This window comes from Aspergillus ibericus, assembly GCF_003184845.1.
Source record: "Aspergillus ibericus CBS 121593 unplaced genomic scaffold BO80scaffold_82, whole genome shotgun sequence".
NCBI classification, from domain to species: Eukaryota; Fungi; Ascomycota; class Eurotiomycetes; order Eurotiales; family Aspergillaceae; genus Aspergillus; species Aspergillus ibericus.
In genome coordinates this window covers 47,088-70,203 of record NW_020292180.1, presented here as the reverse complement: position 1 = coordinate 70,203, position 23,116 = coordinate 47,088, and the positions used below count along the sequence as shown (strand labels likewise).

Here is a 23,116-nt window from a genome sequence, read left to right as displayed (position 1 = left end):
GACAGTACGATTTCTGACGTGAAGGAATCCGACAAAACCGCTCAGCCACCCGAGAAGCTCGAGGATGAGAACCCTCCCATGTCAGCCAAAGCGAAGAAGAAGGCAAAGAAAGAAAGAAGACGCCAGTCCAAGATTTTAGCCGATGCTACGGAACCTGTCGCGGAGCTATCTCAAACAGCAGCTGCCGAAGAGACCCGTGATTCGAGCGAGGCCCAACTTCCCAGCGAAACCAAGTCCGCGGAACCATCGCTCGAAACGGCACATATACCTGCTGAAGATGACGGTAAAGACAATCAGTCCCACGGCACCGAAAAGCACGGCAAACCCGATGAAGATATGATTTGGACTGATGACATGGTATCTCCGCAGGTAGAGCAAGAACAAGCGACTTCATTCGCTTATTCACCCCAACTCGAGCATGAGACAAGCGAAGGCGACCCGGTTTCCATTCCCTCCGACGAAGCGCACAGACCCGTTGAGTTGGACGCCGATGTGCCAAGTCATACTGAACCGTCAACAGTCAACGAGCTGGAGGAGTTGGGCGACGTACACGAGGACTTGGTCACAGAGCCCGCGGAAAGTATGGAGAATATCCATGATGGGACTAGGGAATTGCCAATGCCGGAGGGGGGAGAGTACAGCAGCGAGCGCAATGAACTTCAGGCTGTTGAGCAGGAGAGGAGAGGGGATACGGAGCAAGCACCAATCGAGGAGGAGCATAGGCAGAACGATGAACAAGCTGCCAGTGAAGAACAACCACTTGGTGCTGAAGGGGAAAGGGGGTCAGCGAGAGATGTTTTAGAAATGGGTGGAGAAGTACTCATGCTAGCACCGGAAACTACGCAGGAAACAGTGTCAACTGAGAATGTACCTGAGATGGAAACTCCCACACCTGATGTGCCATCGAAGAAGAGAAGCAAAAAAGAAAAGAAGAAACAGCGCCAGGCACAACAAGCAGCCAATCTACAGGAAGCAGAGCAAGTTGCCGCAACACAAAACAACGAGGAGGCAATGGATACAGCCCTTCCTGATGATTTGCCAGTGGAGCACACAACACCAATCACGGAGCCTGTTCCGGTGCTAGAGGCCTCACTTGAGCAAGTCATGTCGCAAACGAACGAGAATGAAGCATCAGGTCTCGGTCCCCAGGCAACTGTCACCGCTGAGGGCCACAATGATGAAGCCGGTGTTCCGAACGGTCCCCCAATGGAGTCTACGCTTGACTACAACGTTCAAGAACCAGTTCCTACCACCCCTGTGGAGGCTCCCAAGGCCGACACGCCCGAAGAATTTGTTATTCCCGAGGCTGTTGCTCCGGAGCCTGTCGAAGCAGAAGCCCCAGCCGATACTTGGAAGATGCCAGCAGGCCCCGCCGCCAAGAAAAAGAAAAATAAGAAAAACAAAAAGAAGGATTCTGTTCAAGCAGAAGAGAAAGCTGAGCTACAGGGGATGGTTGAACTCCCTGTTGAGAGCGAAGCAGCCCCAGACAACCAGACCTTCGACCCGCGGGAGGTGACAGAACCACCTTTCGAACAGGTGTTCGAACCCGGGGAGTGTAAAGGCAACTTGGAAGCGGTACAAGACGATGCCGTCCCAGAGGAAAGGCCTAGTGAGCCAGCTGCAGCAACCGAGCTGGTCGCTTCATATGACAAGCCTCTCGAGCAGACACTAGACGCCCGAGAGCCACTTCCAGTGCCGTCAGAGCAAATGATCCAGGAAAAGGAGCTCGCTAGTGATGACAATATCATCTCATCTGTTGCCGAGACAACCGCTGAGATTCTGCGTGAAGTGGCTCAAGAGGGGGCGCCTACGGAGGCGCCCTTGACTCGCAAGGAATCCAAGAAGAAAAAGAAGAAGGCGAAGAAGCAAGCCAAGGATGAACAGGATGCCCTCACGTCTACACCGGCTGAAAGTGCAGTTGCCGCGGAGCAAGGCTTAGGCGAGTGGACGGACAAATCTACTTCCGCTCCTATTCCTGTTGAAGAGCCGAGTAATAGCATCGAAGAGATGCAGGAGACGCAATTGGAAGATCGCACCATGCGATATGGTGGAGATGAGGAACGTCTCGAGACACCGCAGGTTGAGGAGGCACCAGTCCTGACCGAAGAAGAGACTTGCCAGATCGAAGAAATACCGGTTGAGAGTCAGCATGTGCATCAAGAGGAAGGAGATGTCGTTGCAAAGTCAGAAACCGAAGCACTGGAAGAAAAGCATAGCCTTGAAACAGTCGCAGATTTGCCAGAGGCACTTCCGGAACAGGCGGAGATAACAGCTCCCTTGACGAAGAAGCTATCCAAGAAAGAACGGAGGAAGGCTAAGCAGAAAGCTGAGGAGGAACTTGCTGAATCGGTACACCAACCGCAGCCAGAAGTCGAAGCTGGTACTGCAGAAGAGCCAAACTTGGTCCCGGAGCAAGTCGCTGAAGCGCCAGATACATGGGCTGCTGAACAGCCGAAGGAAGATGGGCCTCCTTCGAGATCGCTCTCTCAGAATGAAAAGAAGAAGGAGCGTAGGGAGAACAAGAGTCGTGACGGTAAAGAGGCAGAAGGCGAGGCCTCCCACCAGCAGAATGCCGCCTGGGAGTCTCGCGCACAAGATGACGACTCTTGGCCGACAATAGACTGGGAGAAAAGCCAAGTTGATTCTACGGAACAATCACCTGATTCATCACCCGAGGCTCGTCCAATTCCATTCGAGCCAGGCATCGCAGAATTTGATGAGTCTGCCACACCCGAAGGTGTAACCCGGCGTCTGAGTTCAGCTGCAGCCAGAAAAGCCAAGCAAGCTAGGGCATTTCAACAGAAACAAGGCGACGACAGGCCGGCTTCCTCCGAAACAACCGATGGGGGCTCTGGACAAGCAATCGAAACAACAAGCGAGCCTAAAGAAGATGCCGCTGTCATTGAGCCAGCTTCGGAGCATACCGCACGCGAAATGAAAAGCACCGAATCCCTTGGTTCAGACTCACATCAGAAAAGCAAGGTTGCCAGCATTTTTCCCGAACTGGAGCGAGGATTTTTCCGTCGACCTGCGCTAGTCGAGGCGGCCGGGTCAGCAAAAGATGGGGCTGAGGAAGAGACTATTGACAAGGAAGCGAATCGCGACAGCGAGAAAGTCTTGGAAGCGCCCATCGCTACTACGGCCGACTACCTTTCCTCGGCGCAGGATGATCGTAAATCTACTACGGGACAGGACCAAACCGAGGAATTCACACCTACCGAGCCTGTGCTTGAGGTTGAAGCGGATCCGTCATATAACGTGTCTGTGCTTTCAGACGGACCAAATGAGGAATCCAGGCAGATTGACATACGGTGGGGAGAAGACAAGGACAATGAGACCCCCAAAGACATTGAGGCTAAAGCTTCGGGAGCCGATCCCTCCACTCACGACGAGACTCCTCTATATGCTCCATTGCCCGTGCATGAGCGACAGTCGGTACTTGTGCGGCCCTCACCTCGAATCGATACGGCAATCGAGCAACACTCGTCACAGTCGAGCCCGCCGTGTGAGCTACGGCGCAGCCCGTCCATTCATGGACGACATAACCATCCACCGCGGCCGTGGTCGTTGGAGGTTGAACCGAACCCTCAAGCACGGACACCCTCGCCGCAGGCGCCACTTCTCGAAGGACCAGGCGGGGTGGATCGGGAGACTGTCTCGCCTCCGCGGACGCCATTGCAGACGATCGACGAGGATGAGCCAAGAGGTCGAGCGGAGCGATCCACCGGCGCAAGAACCGTGGGTCACGGCCGCGGCACGCCCCGTCTGGAGATGAAGCCGGAGCATGTGCTGCCTCGTCCCGAAACCCCGGTCCGGAAGTTTACCGATAATGCGTTGGCACGTCAGGCGTGGCCAACCCCAGACAGGGACACGTCGTTTGACGAGAGCACGGACGTGGATGTCAAGAAGCGTAGGCCTGAGAGTCGCGTGCTGAACAGTGCCTGGCCAGCAGAGGTGCTCCGGACGCCAGAACAGGGCATGCCGGTTCTGCGGCCCAGCAGCGTGCGAAGTGTGCAGAGCATCCAGGAGCTCAGCCGGTCGCTGCGGCGCAGTTCGCGTAGCGCCAGCGGCGATTTGCGGGCGGCGGCGGCGGTCAGTCAAGAGCAGCCGAGCGACGACCAATCAGAGGGCAAGGCCCAGCCTCCCGCTTCTTCTTCTTCAGCGTCGGACCTCAACCTCGAGCGCATCGCCTCTTCTTCCTCCTACGACCCCGTCACGGACAAGGGCAAGCGCCCCCTTCGAACCATGACGGATGTCTACGTAAGTGCTGCTCGCTGACGTTAAAAAATTCAATAACGCTTCAGACGCATCCGTTGGCTAACCGTCGTGTGCTTACTGTAGGAGGGTTGGGGTGAGACGCCCAGCTCGCCCCGGTCGCCTAGCCGACCGCCCAGCGTCCGGCACCGTCGAAGTATGCAACACCTACAAGAACTGGAGAGCCGTCTTGACCGATTGATCTCGGAAAATCGCCTGCTGGTTGCAGCCCGAGATGAAGCCGAAGACAAACTCCGCAACGTCAGCGTCGCTCGACGCAAGAGCGACCATGCACTCAACAACCGCGACGCCGATCTGCGTGACCGGGCCGCCGAGGTGGAACAATTGAAGAGCTCGCTGGAATGGTTCCAGAAAGAAGTGGCCCGGCTGACGGAAGAAAACGAGGGGCTGACAAAGACAAGTTCCAACCTCACTGCCACTCACGCGCAGGAGGTCCAAGTGATGCAGGATACGTTCAGTCGCCAGGTTGATGAATTGCGCTCGGAAAATCAACAGCTGTCGGCGGAAATGCACGAGCGGGTGCGACAAGAGGTGGACACGGCGTTGGCACAAAAGGATATGGAGCTGCGACGGCTGCGGGAGGACCTGGAGACTGCCCGCGACAAGGTGAAGCAACTACAACAACAGATCGCAGCGGCCATGCAAGACGACGTCCTTGTCTTCCGCGATGAGGACTATTTTGATGCTGCGTGCCAGAAGTTATGTGGTCACGTGCAGCAATGGGTCCTCCGTTTCTCCAAACATTCCGATCATCGTCGCTGCCGCAAGCTCGGCGACCTGCAAGATGAAAAGATCGCCGACCGGTTCGACAACGCCATCCTGGATGGCTCCGATGCCGATACCTACCTCGCCGATCGGGTGCGTCGTCGTGACGTGTTCATGTCTGTTGTCATGACCATGGTGTGGGAATTTATCTTCACCCGCTATCTGTTCGGCATGGATCGCGAGCAACGGCAGAAGCTCAAGTCTCTGGAGAAACAGCTGGCCGACATTGGCCCGCGCAGTGCTATCCATCGGTGGCGAGCCACGACCCTGACACTGCTCTCGAAGCGGCCCACCTTTTCGAAGCAGCGTGAGAGCGACACCGAAGCTGTGGCTCTGGAGATCTTCGACACTCTGTCGCGTCTCCTCCCGCCCCCGACCAATGTCGAGGCCCAGCTTCTAGACTCCCTCCGCAAGGTGCTCCGGGTCGCGGTCCACCTATCTATCGAGATGCGTACGCAGTTGGCGGAATATATCATGCTGCCGCCACTGCAGCCCGAATACGACACCAACGGGGACCTGGCCCGGCAAGTCTACTTCAACGCTTCCTTGATGAATGAGCGCAGCGGTGAAACCATCTCCAATGACGTCCTGGAATCGCAGCAGGCGGTGGTACGGGTTGTCCTATTCCCGCTGGTGGTGAAGAAGGGCAATGACCGGGGCGAAGGCGACGACGAGGTGGTGGTCTGCCCGGCGCAAGTGCTCATTGCTCGGCCCAACAAGGACAAGAAGGTGGTCAAGATGCTGAGTGGTGATCGCATGTCCCTAGATACGTCGAGATCGGTCCACAGCATCGCTCCGTCCTCGACCATGGACATGAGTAATGTCATCTGAGGCGTCACACTCAGCTCTGGCGACTCATGATCTCTGGAGGACGGCTGCACCCTTGGATGGGAAACCCGATCCAATGAACTCCGAGGGATCCCACGATTTCTTTTTCTTTCTCATTGGCTACAATACGGCAGGCGTCAGGGTCCGGCCGGATGGATGGAAGCCGGATTTCAAAATGGTAATGAATAATGCTAGGAAGGTTGTTTACAGCGTGTTATTTCTGTTCGATTATATCCCCTGTTTGATATCACATTTTTTCCTTATCTTTATTTTATTTCTGTGCTACCTTTATGATGTCTATGATGATGCCCAATATCCACCTTAGAGCTGACGATATGACGGCCGTGGTTTCTGTTTTCTCTTTTTGGCTTCCCCGCGGTTGTATAATTGTGATTGTTAAGGATGTACATGATGAGACCATGAAGTGTTCGTCTACTCCGTGCTCCCAGTCGTAGGGATCCTGCCCGTCGTCCATTACCAGCCTCATCCTGGTCTCTGGGGTGGGATGGAGTGCCGCCCTTGCCTCATGTCCCCCCACACTCCCCTCGCCCCTCGCCCCTCGCTCCCCCATCTCCAACCTCCCCCCTCCCACCTGAGCCCTCATACAAAGTAGGCCGGCTGCATACCCGTTCACCTTGCATGTGCTATCTCATTATAACGGATTGTCATTCGGATCCGAGTGCACATCACCGCCGTCGGTCCACCCTCGACTCCGTGCATGGTGCTGCTCTCCTCCACCCCACGGCAACCAGGCTACCATCTAAGATAGGTCATGGCTTTCGGTTGCCCGGTCTGATCATCAGCGGTGCATTGCATGTATTGATCACGATGTCTAATGCAGCTGCATCCGATCTCTCCCAGCCCCAGCCCCAGCCCCAGCCCCAGCGCCCCCTCTCCTGGGTACTATAGACGATCGGATCCAAGCGGTATGCTGTAGGATCAGGTGATATGGGCCTGGCGGGGAGAGGTATATGGCTATTTGGGGTTGTGGGTACGGATTAGGATTAATGGTGTGCGAGGGGTGCCTCAGGCGGAGATTTGTGTATTGTATTGGCGATGACTGGCAGGTTGGTCTACTGTACTACGGTACTATGAGTTGGGGTGTCATGCCATGAATCTTCGTCTGCGGTATCCTATTCATCAGATAGGGGGTGGACATGTGGTCAGCCCGATGGCAGCCATCATCTAGTTACTACTGTGTACTCCGTCAGCCTCCCTCGTCTCCCCATTCCTCTCTACAGAGTACCTATGACTTCATCATTCTTTGTAGTTGTCTGTGCACCGCTGAAACATTTCGCTAATGAAGTGGATATCCTCTCCTTTCCAGCGGGGCTGGCCATAGCCTCTGTGTACCTCACGCAGCGTGGACAAACTCATCCCATTGTAAACCCGTCTGTGCTGCCTGCCACATGGCCCGCCCCGACATCTGAAACCTGGGCTGAGCGGGTGCCTGTTTCGCTGCTCTGTTTTGGGTTCGATGTTTGGCAATGCGTTGGGAAGGCAGTCGAGTGTCGTGTCACCTTGGATTCATTATTCTAATTTCTTGGGAGTTTCTGCTGGCTGGTCCTTGCGTTCTTGGGAGTTTAATATAGTGCTGAGTAGATTGTCGACGGTTTGTGGCTGTGTTTTGCCACGGAGGGGGGTGTATTGTGCTACTGTGTATGTAGTCAGTATGTCATGACTCGGACTTCGCGATAGCACGTGGGAAGCCTAAGAGGGGGCAGCTCCACAGCCGGGATGGACGGAAAGTGGAAACTGGGAAAGGAAACCAGATCCGGACGATGAGGTCGTGTTTCGAATGCCTTGGGAATTAGGATTGGCAGGGATCAAACAGTTCCAGGGAAGGAAGGGAAAGACGGAGGAAGGAACGAGGATGAAGTCATCATGACCCCCCCGGCCGGATGGGTTCGGCCGTGACGGCCCGTATGGTCACAAAGAGGCCCCGTGGCTGGTAAGATTACCGCGGCGGAGGTCACCGCCCGTATCAGAGGTCCAGAGTTCGGCGCCAGTTTCAGCTCGGCTTCACTTCCCTTCAACAACATTCGGCCACCCTGCTTATCCTCTTTTCTTCCGTCCCCTCTCTCCTCCACCCCTCTCTTGTCTTCTTTCGATGCTTTTTTCTTTTTTTTTTCTATCTCCTCTCTTCGCTCTCTTGATTTCTCTCCTGCCTACGGAGTACCTGACCAGTCACCCCGCCTCTCGCGCAGCGGTCTAAGTAAAGAACTTCCCGTTCCTTGACGTGGGCGGCTATCATTGGGCCTCGCGGGGCCCTCCCCTGACTGGCCGATCGGGTCCGGGTCGATTCGATTCTGACTTCTTCTGCCTTAGTCCGTCCACTACCACCTTAGTCCTGCCTGACCGTCCTTCTGCTAGACGGCTAGACGGCTGCGATCTGCTGGATGCCCCGGTTACTGGCGACGGGGTCTCGGTACGCTCTTAGTGCTCACTAAACCCTCCCGACTAGCTCGGTTCATGGCTGGCGGCGTGCGCATCAAAGGCCTTGGTGAACTTGACGGCTGCCAATCGCGACCAGATTCGGTCCGGGGCCAATTCCTTGCGTCTGACAGCCTGTCGAAACCTGCGAAACCTGCCTGTCGTCCGCCATTCCTCGTCCTCGTCCTCCTCCTCCTCCTCCCCCCCCGCCAGTTACCCAATCGCATCCCATCCACCACCCGTCCGCCGCCTCCCTCTGGATCGACACCGTTCCTCCCCGTGAGCTAACGCGCTCAGAGCTTGTTCTAGACGTTCCATCTCACCGTCTTCTGATCGAGTTATGTGCACGGCTGCGCCCGCGTTGACGGCTTCGGTCTGCCTGGATTATTACTTGGTTTCCTGAAGTCCTGGCCATCAATAAACATTTCCCTCCGCGCCGTGGCTGCATCTCTTCCCTTCGTCTTCACCACCACCACCACCACCCCCCCTCCCCTCCCCTCGGCTCCTCTCCTCGCGCTGTCCATACTTCGCCCCGAATTTGGTAATCTTAAGGCCAGCAGCAGCATGTGGCTGTCGTCCATTCGTCCTCGCCTTCTGTTGACTGTGTAACGTGGTTTTGGTACGACAAACAGACGTCCACCGTCCTGCCCTCGTCGAACACGGCGGCCACTTAGCTCTCGCCGTTTTTCGAGCCCCCCCCCCCCCCCCCCCCCGAATCTCCTGACCCCCGGGGTGGTTTTTGTTTTCTCCTCACTTTCCCCTTTGGTCCCGGGTTTCCCGCCGGTTGGTGGCTCACCGATACTTCATTATTTGAATTTTCCTTTTCTCTTTTTTTTTTTTTTTTTCCCCATCTTCCACCACCCCCCCCTGTCCGGACCCTTGTCCCGGGTTCCCTCTCGGACTTCGTGATTTCTGAAAGGTCTAGTCAGCAAGCTCTGACTCGGCAGAGATCATGGCGGCGGAGTCCGGGAGGTCACCTTATCCCAATGGGACCGCTGGTGGATCTCGTATCGCCCTCGGTGATGAGGCTGCCTTGTCTGCACCACGCCGATCTGTCAGTGAAAGTGACATGATGGAAGTGCCACGTTCAACCTTTCGATCCCAAGCACAGGGCTCCGCCGCGTCACAGCTGTCTAAATTCTCGCATGCGGTTCCTGGCACCTCCGCCGCAACCTCGACCACCAACTCGGCTATATCCTCTCGCGAGTCCTCCCCCGTCCGGTCCTCTCGTCGTCCGCGCAATTCCAGTGCCACCCCCCGTCATTCCTCTCGCTCTCGCAAAGGCAGCCTCGATCGCAGTCCGAATCGTTCCATTGCGACTACCACTCCGGGTTCGGGCACGCTCCCCTCCGCCACCGTCGTGCAACGAACGCTGTCCCAGAACAGCAGACCTCCCGTCCTCAGCCCACCCCCCAATGCCGAAGCGTTCTCCGATGTTCCCAGTCCGGACAAGTCCACCATGCCATTATGGGCCACAACACGGCGGTCGGAACAGGAACCCACGCTTCCGAATACCTCCATCAAACGGTCCGTGCCGCTGCCCGATGACCATGCGGCGAAGCCAGATCGCAGTGCCCCCCGCCCCGTGAATCGAGGGGTCAACGGGCAGGGGTCGGCTCTGGAAACCGTTCAGGAGATGGCCAGTGATCAGTCCACCCCGTCGACCGACACCGTCCTGAACCGCCCCCTGAGTGAGGAATCCCAGTTACAAAAGATCGATGAAGACACCACCCCCAAGGCGTCCCGGTTCCATAACGAGAGTGGCAGCGATAGTGGGGGGAACAAGAGCTCGGAGCCAATGGAGGGCTCTCGCCGTCATGCTGCGTCGGGGCCCCGGGGGACCAATGCCCTGCTCCCCAAGCGATCGTCGACGTCGTTGAGTGGCGGTCCCCGTGCCAAACCCGCGGATGGGTCGGTGCGGAACATGATCGTCGAGACGGAGACCGTCAGCTCTATCCCCCAGGTGTCCCTGGCCGTGGCTACCGGGGACCGTGGCAACACCGGCCGCGTGGATTCGGGCACCCTGCGCATGAAACCCAGCACGGAGACCATCCGCCCCAAGAAGGAGAAGAAGCGGACCCGGAAACCGGCGACTTTGGCCAGCGGCGCGGCCTCCTCCAAAGCGGATATCTTCGAAGCCAAGGTGGCCAGCGCGGTGGACGAAGCCGATGTCTCCGACTCGGACGAAACGTTTGTGTACGAGTCCAACCCCCCCGACCCCTACCCTGTTCGGCAGAATCGGTACCATTCCCGGACCCCGAGTGCGACCTCGATGGCCAGCCAGGTGGATCAGCTGGTGGCGGTGCGCAGTCGTCCGGGGATCCGGGATGGCACGCACAGCGTGACCGGCAAGCGCAGCATGAAATTCACCAACAATACCTACGCGGGCGGCGCAGACGATCCGGGCGAAGAGAGTGCCCGCAGCCACTCCCGCGTCGATGGCGGCAGCACGCATACACCCCGTCACCACCACATCGGGCGCTTCGGTCGCAACAACAACCTCTATCCGTCCCTGTTTGATAGCGAATCGCCGTTCCCGCAGTCGCAGACACACCTCAAGTCCCCGCGGCATTTCATTAGCGGCGGGTACCGGCAGTCCCGACACCCGGGGTCTCGCGCCGGTCCCAACTACCGGACCATCAGCGGGACCAAGAAGTCGAACGATGGCTACGGGTACGATTTCGATGCCGAAGGGGCGGATGACGAGCGGACGCCGCTGGTCGGGTCCCCCCGGGTGACCCGGAGTCGTCACGGTGGCCGGCGCCCCAACAGCGCCAGTCTCCGCCAAATGGAATATATGCAACAGCGGCAGCGCGGATACTTTTCTCGCTACGGTGCCTGTGTGCTCATTAGTCTTCTGCTCCTCCTGCTTGTCGGCGGCGTGACGTCGTTTGTGGTAGCCTCCACCAAGGCCCTCGTGGACGTGCAGATCCTGAACATTCAGAACGTTCTTGCGTCGGAGCAGGAGATCATGCTGGACCTGAGCGTGCAGGCCATTAATCCGAACATCTTCCCCGTGACCATCGATGATATGGATATGAATATCTTCGCGAAGAGTCGGTTTGTTGGCACGGACCAGTTGTGGCGCGACCCCGACTCCCACGGGAGTCTGATTCCCCGAGTGGAGGAAAGCCGGCGACGCGCCGAGCTGGCTCGCCTGGCTCGCTGCGCGGGTGACGTGAGTTGTCAGTCGAATGGAACGCTGAGTGTGCGCGACAAGCACGCGAAGGGGGGTGTCGACAAGGGCACCGATCCCATCCCGAGTGATCCCGCCGGCGACCCGCAGACGATGCTACTCGGCCGGGTCTTCCGCTTTGACTCTCCTCTGTCGTTCGAGCCGTCTCCGTGGAACTACCTGTCGTCGACGTCGAAAGGGCAGATCCGGCTCGCCCGTCCCGGGAACAAGACCGAAGAAGGCGGGACGGAACGGTGGGAGCGGGTGCTTCAGCATGAATTTGACTTGATTGTCCGTGGGGTGGTCAAGTATCAACTGCCTCTGAGCTCCCGGATCCACTCTGCCTCGGTCAGCTCGAGCGTCAAGGTGGTCCCCGATGGGGACAATGATACGGGGGATGGGGATCGCAAGCGTGCCCCGGGGAACAATGACACTGTGGAAATCTCGGGAACCAGGTCTTTCCGCCGGACCGATCCGTCTGAGAGCCGGTCCCTCGAGACGATGCGGAAAGCCATTGGTTTCGTCAAGCGAGCCTTCACGGCGTGATGTTACGTGACCTCTGGCTCCTCCCGATGTCTTTCTCCAATACCTCATCGTGTTGGCCCCGTCTGGACTGAATGACCGGGTGGCCCTTGCTTTGTTGGAGTGTTACTCCTCCCGTCGCCCTCAACGGGTGCAAGGCCCCCTGGTGTCATGGACACCGCGTATGATCGGACGCTTTTGCTTTAACGTCTTTCCTTTGTTGGAGCTTTTATTTTTCAAAAACCTAGCGATTGGTTTTATTTCCCAACTGATGTGTGACGACCTGATATTTCATCATGACACGGCAGCAAAAGCATGGAGAACGGCACAGTTTAAAAAGACGTTATGTATGCATCAGCACGGCGCACTATACACTTTGGGGGATTTGTTTTCTGTTACTTGCAATGTGTCGTTCTGGATGGAGCTTGTTTGATTAGAGGGTGTCGGTGATGGTGCGCGCGTCGTTCTCTCGCCTGTGCATGGCGGGCTCTTGCTCCATGCGTTGTATCTATGTATGTGTGTACATAATATCCCATTATGAGGTGTGTGGATTGTGCCGCATTCGAGTATATGTCATGCCGGTGGCAGTTAATATAATTGTATACAACCACTTCCACGTTTTTATCATCGAGTCCATTTCCCATCCTGTACGCATATCCCGAACCTCTAGATCTACCGTATAGCAGTATAGCAGTATAGCAGTCACAGATCCCCCTCCCCACCCTCCTCCCAGCCAGCTGGTCTCTACTCTAGCCTTGCCCCAATCCGCTACCCACCAAACACATGCTCTCCTCTACTCTTCCACAAAGGAAGGTCCAGACCATCGATACCATGCATCCAATCACTACTACTTAATCCACCTCTCACCCGCCAACCCTGTGCAACATATCAAGTCCCTCCTCCCATCTCCCCGAACAAACCCGCCCATACGTCCCTACCTACCGTCCTACCGAAGTTAAATCGTCAACAAATAATGACAATTGCCTAGTACTAACCCCCTCACCCCAAACAGACGAATCTGTCCCAGATATCTACCTCGGTGATCTCATCCCGAATTAGGATTTTATAGATAGATAGATAGATAGATGGATGGATGCTTAAGTCCGAATGAACCCAGCCTTCCCTTCCCTTTGTGCCTCAAAAATGAGACGTAGAGGGAGGGGATGTCAGTGAGGGTAATTTCTGCCTGGGGGATGGGAGGGGATGTGCATGGGCCTAGATGAGGTCGTTGATTTGTTGGTTTGGTTTGGTTTGGTTTGGTTGATTGATACGTAGGAGTACGGAGTAAGTAGTAGATACCTACATGTAGTTAGCTACTACTAGCTATCTATTTCAGTAGTTATTTTTCCCATCTTACATAAGGGATAAGGAATGATTAATCAAGCGTGTTTACTTAGTTAGTTACTCAAGGACTGTTTAGGTTGATGCTGAGATGTTATATCAAATTTTGTTAAAAAAAAAAAAAAGAAAAAAAAAAAGAAAGAAAGAAAGAAAGAAACACCTATGTACTGCACTATGTAAAGATTACGGGAATAGAAGTTCGGAGGACCGAAGAAGTCCTCTGGACCTAATCTAACCTTTGTGAATAAGTACTCCGTACTCCGCACTCCGTAACTACAGACTACCTAGTGGATGACTGTGAAGAATCTGACAAGAATGACATGTGCTAGTTCGTGAATATTATTATGTTGACGTTTTGGTTCTTAGTGAGTATCATGCCCTAGGTCCTATCTTGAGGTGATTTCATCTACTAGATATTGATGGTTTTATTCTCTTTCTCTTCTTCGATGGATCTAGGTCCCTAGGGAGGTGAGTTGTCACGGAGAGGGAGGGAGGGAGGGAGGGAGGGAGGGAGGGGACAAGTGTTGATATTTGGTTCAGCGCGGCTCGGTCTGGTTCGGAGCTAGAAAGTTGGGGGGGAAGGTTGCCTTTCACCGCTGCTTTAATCTGCTTTGCCTCGTTGGTACGGAATACATTTTACTACGGAAGTCAGGACGGACTGTGTGACATTACGGTGAGGGAGTACCGGTAGGGAGAGAGACAGCAAGGAAATAATTTCCGGGCGAGGGAAGGGATCAGTGTGGCTACTGCTACGTGGGAGACTTATGGTCGGGAGGCTGGAGCGAGGGAGGCGCCGCCGTTGCCTTTTTTTTTTTTCTGGCTGCCTGGCTGCGCTGCTGGCTGCTGGCTGCTGGCTGCCGACTCCTGGTTGCTGGGTGGGCGGCGCGCGAGACGTCAGATGGGGACGTCCCATCCCGGAGGAAATCCAGTCGGAGGGTATAGTCTAAGTAGGACTATCTGCCCACCCAACCTCTCCCAAGTCCTCACTCCCAAGAAAAGGGAAATGACCTGTCCAGATGCATGGCCCGCTGCATCAGGCGGTGCAGTGGCATTTGCCATTCCCGGAAGAAGGATGCAAAAGCGCACGCAGAGATCGGCGGCTGGCTTGGGGATTTACGTGGACGGAGAGATCTATCGCATCCTGCAAGATCTCCCGGCCGAGTCCGGGAATCCCCCCTCCACCTGCACGCGTGAGAGACTTGGTTTCAAAGCATTCGGTCGCTGCAGGAGGCCGTTCAAAGCGTGAATTTCATTAAACAGACATGTGTAATCATCTCAGATCATTCCTCATTACCTCGTCATCAAAGCATTCCACCTGAAGAGGGAAACAAAAAAAAGAAAGAAAGTAAGAAAGAAGAAAAGCAAGCAAAGGACTAGGTTTACGCAAAGACTCGGTTAAATCCTCGGAGGAGGTGCTCGAGCCGACCTCCCACCGGATCATCGCTGGATTGGGGCAGCAGCCGTCCCTGCGAGTCAAACCGATCAGGCAGGTCGATCGTCGAATCAGAATCAGACTCGCCCGCAGGATTGTGGTCCCGTGGCTCAGATGGAGCATCGCTACGTTGGGATAAGGAATAGGGCTCGGACGACGAGTGCCGGCGAGGCCGAGGCCGGCTGCGACGACTGCCATGTATCGACTCAATGGTGGAATCACTATCGTCGCTTTCATACCCGAGATCCTTTTGCCGTTCAGGTTCGAGATTCAAATCAAAGACCACTGACTTTGGCCCGGCCGGTTGGCTGGCAGCGCGTGGCCGTCGCCTCCTTGCACGGGGGGTCCTCAGCGGTGACGGAGCTTCTACACCTGAACCACACAGTTAGCCGCGATCCAGCGAGCGGCGGTCTTCTTAAACCCACCATCGAATGCGCGATATGGGACGGTGGGGCGGGGACAGGTTGCTGCACTCACCATATCATCTGCCCTCCGGGGCCGAGGGGCGTACGTGTCTGGTCCTGGGCGAGCAGGGTAGTCGTACGTCTGAGGTGGCACAGCGCCCGGTGGGGGGGCGTAGTCGGCCGGGCTGTACGGTGCCGGTTCTGGGCGGGGAGCTGATCCAGGAGGTGGTGGGAAATAGTTGCTGTTCGGATAGTACTGGTGGTCATCGATCCGCGGGGGAGCTCCTGCAGGGGACGGTGGATAGGGCGGGTTATTATACGAGCCGTCATATGGCTCGCGGCGTCTGTCCCCGTCGGATTCTAAGACACAGCCGTCAGCTTGGACCATGTGCTGTGGGCTCCAGCTCATCTCGGCTTACCAGGCCTATCTCTCTCCTTCTCTGCCTTCTTACGCTCGTTGCGCTGGGAGAGCTTGTGAGCCGCATATCCTACCCCCGTGGCGGCTAAAGCAGCCTCGGCGATGTCGCGAGACCGGCTGCGGTGCCTACCATGACGGCTGTGGCGTCTCGTACGGCTGCCTCGGTCGGAATCGGAGGAGTCGCTACTGTATCGTACGCCCCGACTGCGACTGCGACTGCGACTGCGGGCTCGATGCTTGGAAGGGCCAAACCCGGCGGCGCCACTTGCCACAGGGTCAGAAGCATCCGAGTAATACCCGTGCGGGCTCATGGGCCGACCATAATAGTTGGCAGGTATGCTCCCTTGGACCGGGTGATCGCCGTATTCAATCAACCCCGGGGAGGCCCTCGTCGGGTCTGGGTACGCCTCCGACGGGGCTCGACTTTGGGACCTCGACCGCCGACGGTCTCGGCGCCGTGACTCCTCCTCTTCTTTCTTTTCCTTGTTCTTCTCGTAAAGTCCCGTTGCCGCAGCCGTGCCGAGCCCAGCTGCTACCACCGGAAGGGCCTTCCTGATTGCACTGTGCGAGCGAGATTCATGTCTGCGAGAGCGGGAATGGCTGCGGGCCTTCTCCACAAGGCCTGCTACAGCTGCTCCAGCCAAGCCAGCCTCTGCCATGTGCTTCCTGCGTTGAGACTGGCTGCGTCCCTCCTCGTCCGTACCCCTTACCGATCTGTGTGAGCTGGAGCGGCGATGACGTGAGCGACTCCGTCGGTCTTTGTTCGAATTCGACTTGTTCCGCGCCAACGCCACGGCTCCAGCAATGGCAGCCGCGCCTAAGCCGAGTTCTGCAAGTGTTCTAGCACGTGAGTGGGAATGAGAGCGGCTGCGGCTGCGGCTGCGGCTGCGACGGCTGTGGCTATGGTGATGGTGGTGGTGGTGGCGGTGATGACGTGAATGAGACCTCCGGCCGTCGTCAAATGAATGGGAGCGATGCCGGCTTTTGCTGCGGTAGTGATCCCTCGCGCGCGAGACTGCCTCGGCCGCAACAGCTCCCAGGGCTCCCGCACCTATGTCCTTGCCTAAACGGCCCAGGCCTTGTGATACTTCTTCGCCTTCCTTCTTGTGGTGGTTGCGGAGCAATTCTGCGGCACCAACCCCCGCTAGAGCTCCCTCAGCCAGATGCCGTCGATGATGAGGGGAATCATCATATTCGCGGACTTCTTTGCGAATGTAGACCATGCTGTCATCGCTGCTGTACGCTTCTTGGTCATCGCGATGACGGGTGGTCTGAGAGACCGAGTCGTTGGGGCTCAGTTCTCGTCGACTGCGACGCTCATCGTCATATTCTCGGACACGGCGATGATAGTAATATCCTCCAGGCTCTCTGTCCACTTCAGACCGACGGACGATCTCGTAGTCGGACTCGCGTGGGTTGAGGTAGACCGGACCTCGGGCTTCAAGAATGATTATCGGTTGAGCTTCACGGATGACAACGGGGGCGGGACAGGTGCGGATGCGCTCGGGTGCGTAGTACTCACGTTCGTAGATGTCCCTTTCGGAGCGATAGTCAAATGAACGCGAGTCGTAGTCAACATCGCGTTCGTAGCGTTGAACCATTACGGGCTCGTCGCGGTCGACGGAGCGACGGATAACCAGCTCGCGATCGCCAGGGTCATCGCGGCGGTAGTAGAAATCGCGCTCACGATCCTCCTCGGAAGGAATGACGTAACGCTTGATGGACACGGTAGACGAACGGGGCTCGTCCCAGTCCCGCTCGCGGTCTCGTTCTCGGTAGATGTACGTCGACATGAAGCAGGCGACTTACACGGGGAGGTTCCAGGTGTGAGCAGGAATGAATTGTTGGATGGGGCAACGACGAAAGAAAATCGTGGAGATGAAGAGGGGCGTGAGAAGTGAAGGAAAGATGGAAGATGGAAGATGGGAGATGGAAGATTCGAAGACGGGAGGCGAAGCTGCAGGGAAGTGGGGTAAAGGACCAGGCTGACGAAATGTTGGACCAGTGCTGACGCAGGAGCAAGATTGCCCGGGGGGACAAGGTGAAACCCGAGTCCGAAAGAATAGGTGGGACAGGATGGTGTCACTGTAGAAAGACGAGTGGCTGATGGATGAGTGGCAAGCCGGAATGGTTGGTGGGAGAGAGGGAGGAGGGGTAAACAATTGCGTAGTGGACTAGTCCCGAGTAGTACTATCCACTATGTATGCGGTAGACTCGACCCTCGAGACAGGTAAATAGTAGATAGACGGTCTGTTCTCTCACAGGGGGACTGAGTGGGGATGATCGCCTTCAAAAAGGTAGAGTTCCCTAATGTCAATGATGGAAACTGAAGATCGAAGGATGCCAGTGAAGAGGAGGAAACCGACAAAGGCGCCAGGCGATGAGGCAAGCAAGCGATCGACCACGTGAATGGGCGGCCTCGTGATGCCCGGACGACAGCCCAATCGGCCCAGTGCCACCTTCGGCAACAACCGCGCTGCTTCTTCTTCTGCTGCTGCTACTGCTGCTGCTTCATTCCATCGCGACCAAGAATCCTTCCCCGATTGACTCAGTGCCCCGTTGCCCGACCAGAGGCAACAGTCCTGACGATCTTTCCGACCTCCCGATGCACAAAGAAGGAATGAGGCTGGCATTACGCCCGATGCCACCCCCTCCCTCTCGTCCGTGCTACGCGGGCTATCCGGGGCGAATCCGGAGTATCCAGGGCCGTCGTGTCTTTATACTTGATACTGGGGAAGGTAGGACGTGGACGTGCGCTTGATCAGGCTTTCCAGATAAGCCGGTTCCACGGGTCCTGGTGGGTGCTGGGCTGGGCACCACACAGTAAACCATGGGATTCAGCCGCCTGCTACCAGTGGGCCGAGAACAACAACTTTTCACCCAAGGTTGACATCTACTCCGTACGGAGAACTTATCTGGCACACAATAATGCAGGGGATAGTTCGACTAGAGCAACAATTTAGATTGGAAGGGAGAGAGCGGAATTGGATTCCGAACAGCCGCCGTGGCCTTTTCCAGTTAGAGTTAGGATACGCCTCCTTTCCTTTCTTTTTCCCTGAGGCGATGGCTCCGATTACAAATCGTCTTCTCTCCCTGCCATGCTTCTTATTGTCGGAACTCGGAAGACCGAACAGTGAGGTCATGGCAGTCCAGGGCAATGCTCCAGCTCTAGATCTGTTGGATCGGCGTTAATCACCTATCATTCTCATCTCCATCCCGATGGCCTCTCTACTAACGCTAGGCGAGGTGCCCGACCCGCGGTCATTATTCGCCACGCGGACAGCTAAAACCAGCTACCTTCTTTAGTGTGCCTTAGGTTCGCGTGAGTGCGAGGCTCATGTGCGTCAGACTATTGGGTGCTATGAAATTTACGCTATTACCTACCTCCACAGTATATGATGAGCATGCTTTTCGCTTGTCTTCTCGTGCATCGCTAGTCGGCCTCACCTGCCAGGTGTGACGTTGTGTTGTGCCTTGCCACATAATGCTCGGTTGTGCTGGTCGGCCGGCCATGCTCGCCCGTTAAGATTTGCCTTCTCATCTAGATAGGCGGGCTGCTTTGGCACCCGGGGCAATGTGACTCCTCGATTCCCCTTTCCCGGAAGGAGGGTCTCAACGATGATCCCTGCATCCATTTGGCCCCAGAAACCTCCGTGCCCTAGGAACTTCATGGGAACCGACCTGACGGTCCAGCTCGGCAGGCGGCCTTTTTGCGCTTTGACCCCTAGCGTCTAGTACCTGTGGTCCATACAGCCCCATGAGGTCTGATACGCGGTGCTACCTCAGACTCATCCCGTTCAATTTGCCCGTGAGCCTGTCCGGATTCGATAGACAGACTAGACCAGCTAATGGCCGTGGGGGGTTCCAGGCAAGGGTTCCTTACCAGCTGTGCTGCCGTCAGTGCGTACAGGATGATCGTCTATGGTTGCGAGTTTAAGATAGGATGCGTGAGGAGAGGCCCACCGTCCGCCAGAAAATAGTTAGAGTGCAACCCAGGGCTGCAGCAAACAAGGTGCTTCGAGGAGGAAGCGGCGCAACTGGAGCTTTGGGACGGCGTACGTGGAGGACGATATCAGCCCACGGATGGAGTCCGCTTTCCGTGCTTTGGGTGGCGGTGACATTGGCTGTCTTCATTGGCCTCGGCCGCTTTGCTACCAGATGCGAGATTGGACGGGCCATGGTTCACGAAGCAATTGCTATCTACCTGCTACCTAGCAGAAAGACTCAGCCTGCGATGGGAGACCCACTATCTACACCGCAGACCCGAGTACCGGGGAACGTCATTGCAATCTTAGATCCATCGCGAATCGACTGCTAGTTCGCCCTAGGCCCCTAACACTACTTCCTCCCCTTTCCGTCGAGCCCAGAGTGGCACAGGGAACCCCGTAAGCTCCAATTACTGGAGGCTTGGCTCGCATCCGGTATGGTTCTGGAAGGCTTCCATGCGTCAATTTTCCCCCGGACCTCCTCCCATGCAGGCCTGGCCAAAGGAAAGAGAGACGCAGATGCAAATTAATTGCAGAATGCACCCTAACCGAATCGGAATAAGATCTCAGATGCTACGAGGCCATTCTGACACAAAAATACTCCGCAGTCGCTAGGCCCCTTTTCTAGCCTCTGGAATGAGAAAAGTGAAAAAAAAAAAAAAAAAAAAAAAAAAAAAAAAAAAGAAAGGGACAGGGCAAAACAAAAAAAGTGAAAAAGAAAAGAAAAATACCTGCGAACGGGCCCGGTCTGACACAATGCCTCCGACATAATGTCCCTGTTCTTCTGTGTACTCCAATGTTTTCCTATTTGCAGATCTGCAGTAGGCGTTGTTCGGTTTAAAAGACAGTCTGGTACCCTCGAAAGCTTCGGCACCTGCAATCCCCTTATACATTCCAGTCGTACCGAGCCAGCTTCTCGAGTTTGACCTACTGTGGCTAGGTCACAGCCATTCTCCGTTGCCTTCTCACCGGTCCTGCCAATCTTATCCACTTAGTGGGGATTGTCTGGGCTTCCAAACCCAATTCAGCCCTCATTGCTTCTCAACGCAGCGGTTCCAATCACCATGACTACATCGAATCGCTCGGCCAGCAAGAGACTACCCATCAGTTGCCAAGCATGTCGAACTAGAAAGATACGGTGCTCTCGTGATGGACGTCCATGCCAGACCTGTGTTCGCCGCGGATTGGGCGCGGAGGACTGCATATACCTGGGTCAACCTAGACTGTCATCCGATCAAGCCTTGACGGTAGAGACGGCAGGGCAGAACGAGTTGCTTGCACGGATCCGCAATCTCGAGGAGCTACTCCAAAGACAAACACAATCGCGGTCAAGCGCCTCCCTATCCCCGCAAAACTCCCCGAGTGCGACAGGCAGCCTCCTTGAGAATGATAGTGCCATTGACCCGGGCTCTAGGGATGTGAGAATCCCGTTGCTTAATAACGTTGGCACTCTCCAAACGTTCGCTTCCGGATACGTTCGCTATCTGCCCCTAGCAACTAGCCAATTGAGCCCTACCGTTACAGGCACCTATTCTTTGCCAAGTGTGGACAGCGAAATACCGGATGAGAGCGATGACCTGCAAATCCCGTTGGCTAAGAACTGTGTCTCCAGGGATGAGCTACTTGCCATCCTCCCACCTCGTCGGTATTGTGATGCTTTGAAAGATGTTTACTTCCGAGTCTTTTCACCGGTATGTCGGACCCTTGGCCTGATTTCCTCAGGCCTCATATGAGTGCTTCCCTCGGATAACCGAGCTAATCAGAAGGCCAGTTGTTTCATATTCTTCACGACCTGACATTCGAGGCCGAGTACCAGCAATTTTGCCATGATCCGAGTAGCGTGACAACGGCATGGATTGCGCTGCTATTTGCCATTCTGGCAATTGCCGTCACAGCGCTTGAGGACGACGAGCCCTTACTCTCCGACCTAGGCCGTGAAAAAACCGTCACCCGTAACATCAAGATTCTATCCTCACGGTATCGATCCGCCTCACTGCGTTGTCTGGCAGCAGACGACGTCCTTTCGCGCCACTCCATTAACTCTCTTCAATCCCTTGTCCTTATAAACTATGCACGGATTCACCGGGGGCTGCCGACATGGACCCTATTGGGCTTCACACACCACGTCGCGATAGCGATGGGCTGTCATGTTGATCCAGATCGATTCCCGCTTGGGCCCATCGAGCGGGAGGAGCGCAGGCGTGCTTGGACCGGAGTGACAATACTCTATGTTGTCCAGAATACGGTAGTTGGGCAGTTCGACCACCAGGTAGTCTCCCAAAGCGTAAGGCTTCCTCTGGAGATCAACGACGTGGATCTGCTTACGGGGTCTCTTTCTTCCGAACAATCCACAGGGCCGACTCAAATGACGTATCTTCTGCTTGAATTTCGTCTTGACAAGATCTTCTCTATGATCTGCAGAACTCTTTTCAGCTTCTATCCCAAGTTCAGCCTCTCGCAGCTCGAAGCGCAGATTTTGTCCGTCCATGACATGTGCGATAAGCGATACCAGATTCACACAAATCTGGAGCCTTTGCCGATACATCATGTGGCCAATGTAAACATTCTGTACAGCTATATTCACCAGCTACTCTTACTGCTACTCCGACCGAGTCTTTGCTGCTATCTCCAGGGTGATTTTACTCCGGAAACATACGCTTCGAGAACTAAATGCGTCGCCTCCGCCAAGGCATCGCTCTCGATATATCAAGCGCTCCATGAATCGCCTCAGTTTGCCTCGTACAAATGGTACAACAGTGGCCTGGGAAGCTTCCATGCCTTCCACGCGGCTGTGGTCTTATCCGTGACCCTGATGTACCCGGAGAGCCAGTTCGAGTACGTCGAGATCAAAGAAACGCTCTGGAAGTCGTTGGATGTTTTTGCTGCCTCGTCAAATCGCAGCAATTTCTGCAGCAAAGCTGTCCCCGTCCTCCGTCAAATCATGTAAGTCCATTGGCCGGCCGGACCCCGTACCCTTCTTATCCCGGACATGAACTAACCGACCGCAACCTGTAGCGATCTGGCTTGCGCTAGAGGCCACCAAGCAGTCTTGGCCGTCGACCCGAACACTGGCATCGTAAGCCCCTCGGCCGAGTACGCGCAGGGCTTGCCGCCCATGGCATCGGAGTACATCACAGAGCCACTTTTTGCTCAGCTCCAACCCCAGAACTGGGTCAGTCCGACTTCCGTCCCATGGGATGGTTGGAAGTTTCTCTCCGAACAAGGATAGCGACTAAAACGAAACCGACATGCGACTACATAACTGCTGAGAGTGACACGAGATCTGTTGCTTTTCAGTTTGCCTGTTGCTGGAGTAATCTTTTTACACAGCATGAGACTTGGTCCTCGCTTAAGCCTAGGGAGCCATTGTGTGCTGTCAAAAGGGACACTAGCGTCGATAGTATTACGCCCGCTCCGAAGGATATAGCTCCACCGCTCTGTCCACTTGATGACTATCTCTCGAGGAGAGAAGAAGAGTGATAAGGGTTCCATCGACCATTATACAGCGAGGACAACTCACCATAACCATGTCCGCAA

The 23,116-nt window shown here is 55.7% G+C and overlaps 6 protein-coding genes across 6 annotated transcripts; 5 read left to right on the top strand and 1 right to left on the bottom strand.

The window, feature by feature from the left end:
* Positions 1-4,413: 4,413 nt before the first annotated feature.
* On the top strand, positions 4,414-5,871 carry BO80DRAFT_369384 (uncharacterized protein; the record flags this gene model as incomplete). The annotated part of the gene is made up of 1 exon (XM_025716390.1): positions 4,414-5,871. One exon carries the CDS (start codon positions 4,414-4,416, stop codon positions 5,869-5,871), a length of 1,458 nt encoding a protein of 485 aa, XP_025569527.1.
* Positions 5,872-8,008: 2,137 nt separating this feature from the next.
* BO80DRAFT_430090 (uncharacterized protein) lies at positions 8,009-8,950 on the top strand (the record flags this gene model as incomplete). The annotated part of the gene is made up of 1 exon (XM_025720630.1): positions 8,009-8,950. A coding segment is annotated over exon 1 (244 nt), but the record flags the coding sequence as incomplete, so codon positions are not given.
* Positions 8,951-9,008: 58 nt separating this feature from the next.
* On the top strand, positions 9,009-12,102 carry BO80DRAFT_277740 (putative phospholipid metabolism enzyme regulator). Its single transcript, XM_025714897.1, has one exon. The coding sequence runs from the start codon at positions 9,254-9,256 to the stop codon at positions 12,020-12,022; it is 2,769 nt and encodes a 922-aa protein (XP_025569525.1). The 5' UTR covers positions 9,009-9,253; the 3' UTR covers positions 12,023-12,102.
* Positions 12,103-14,651: 2,549 nt separating this feature from the next.
* Positions 14,652-17,618, bottom strand: BO80DRAFT_277667 (DUF3824 domain-containing protein). The gene is made up of 3 exons (XM_025714895.1): positions 15,595-17,618; positions 15,197-15,535; positions 14,652-15,143 (listed from the first exon to the last, which is right to left on the bottom strand). Exons 1-3 carry the CDS (start codon positions 17,384-17,386, stop codon positions 14,719-14,721), a joined length of 2,556 nt encoding a protein of 851 aa, XP_025569524.1. The 5' UTR covers positions 17,387-17,618; the 3' UTR covers positions 14,652-14,718.
* Positions 17,619-19,370: 1,752 nt separating this feature from the next.
* On the top strand, positions 19,371-20,017 carry BO80DRAFT_277736 (uncharacterized protein). The gene is made up of 2 exons (XM_025714896.1): positions 19,371-19,401; positions 19,462-20,017. The coding sequence occupies exon 2, from the start codon at positions 19,537-19,539 to the stop codon at positions 19,909-19,911; it is 375 nt and encodes a 124-aa protein (XP_025569523.1). The 5' UTR covers positions 19,371-19,401; positions 19,462-19,536; the 3' UTR covers positions 19,912-20,017.
* A 515-nt stretch (positions 20,018-20,532) lies between these two features.
* BO80DRAFT_277637 (Zn(II)2Cys6 transcription factor) lies at positions 20,533-22,918 on the top strand. Its single transcript, XM_025714894.1, has 3 exons — positions 20,533-21,270; positions 21,351-22,522; positions 22,595-22,918. Exons 1-3 carry the CDS (start codon positions 20,644-20,646, stop codon positions 22,806-22,808), a joined length of 2,013 nt encoding a protein of 670 aa, XP_025569522.1. The 5' UTR covers positions 20,533-20,643; the 3' UTR covers positions 22,809-22,918.
* The last annotated feature ends 198 nt before the right edge of the window (positions 22,919-23,116 follow it).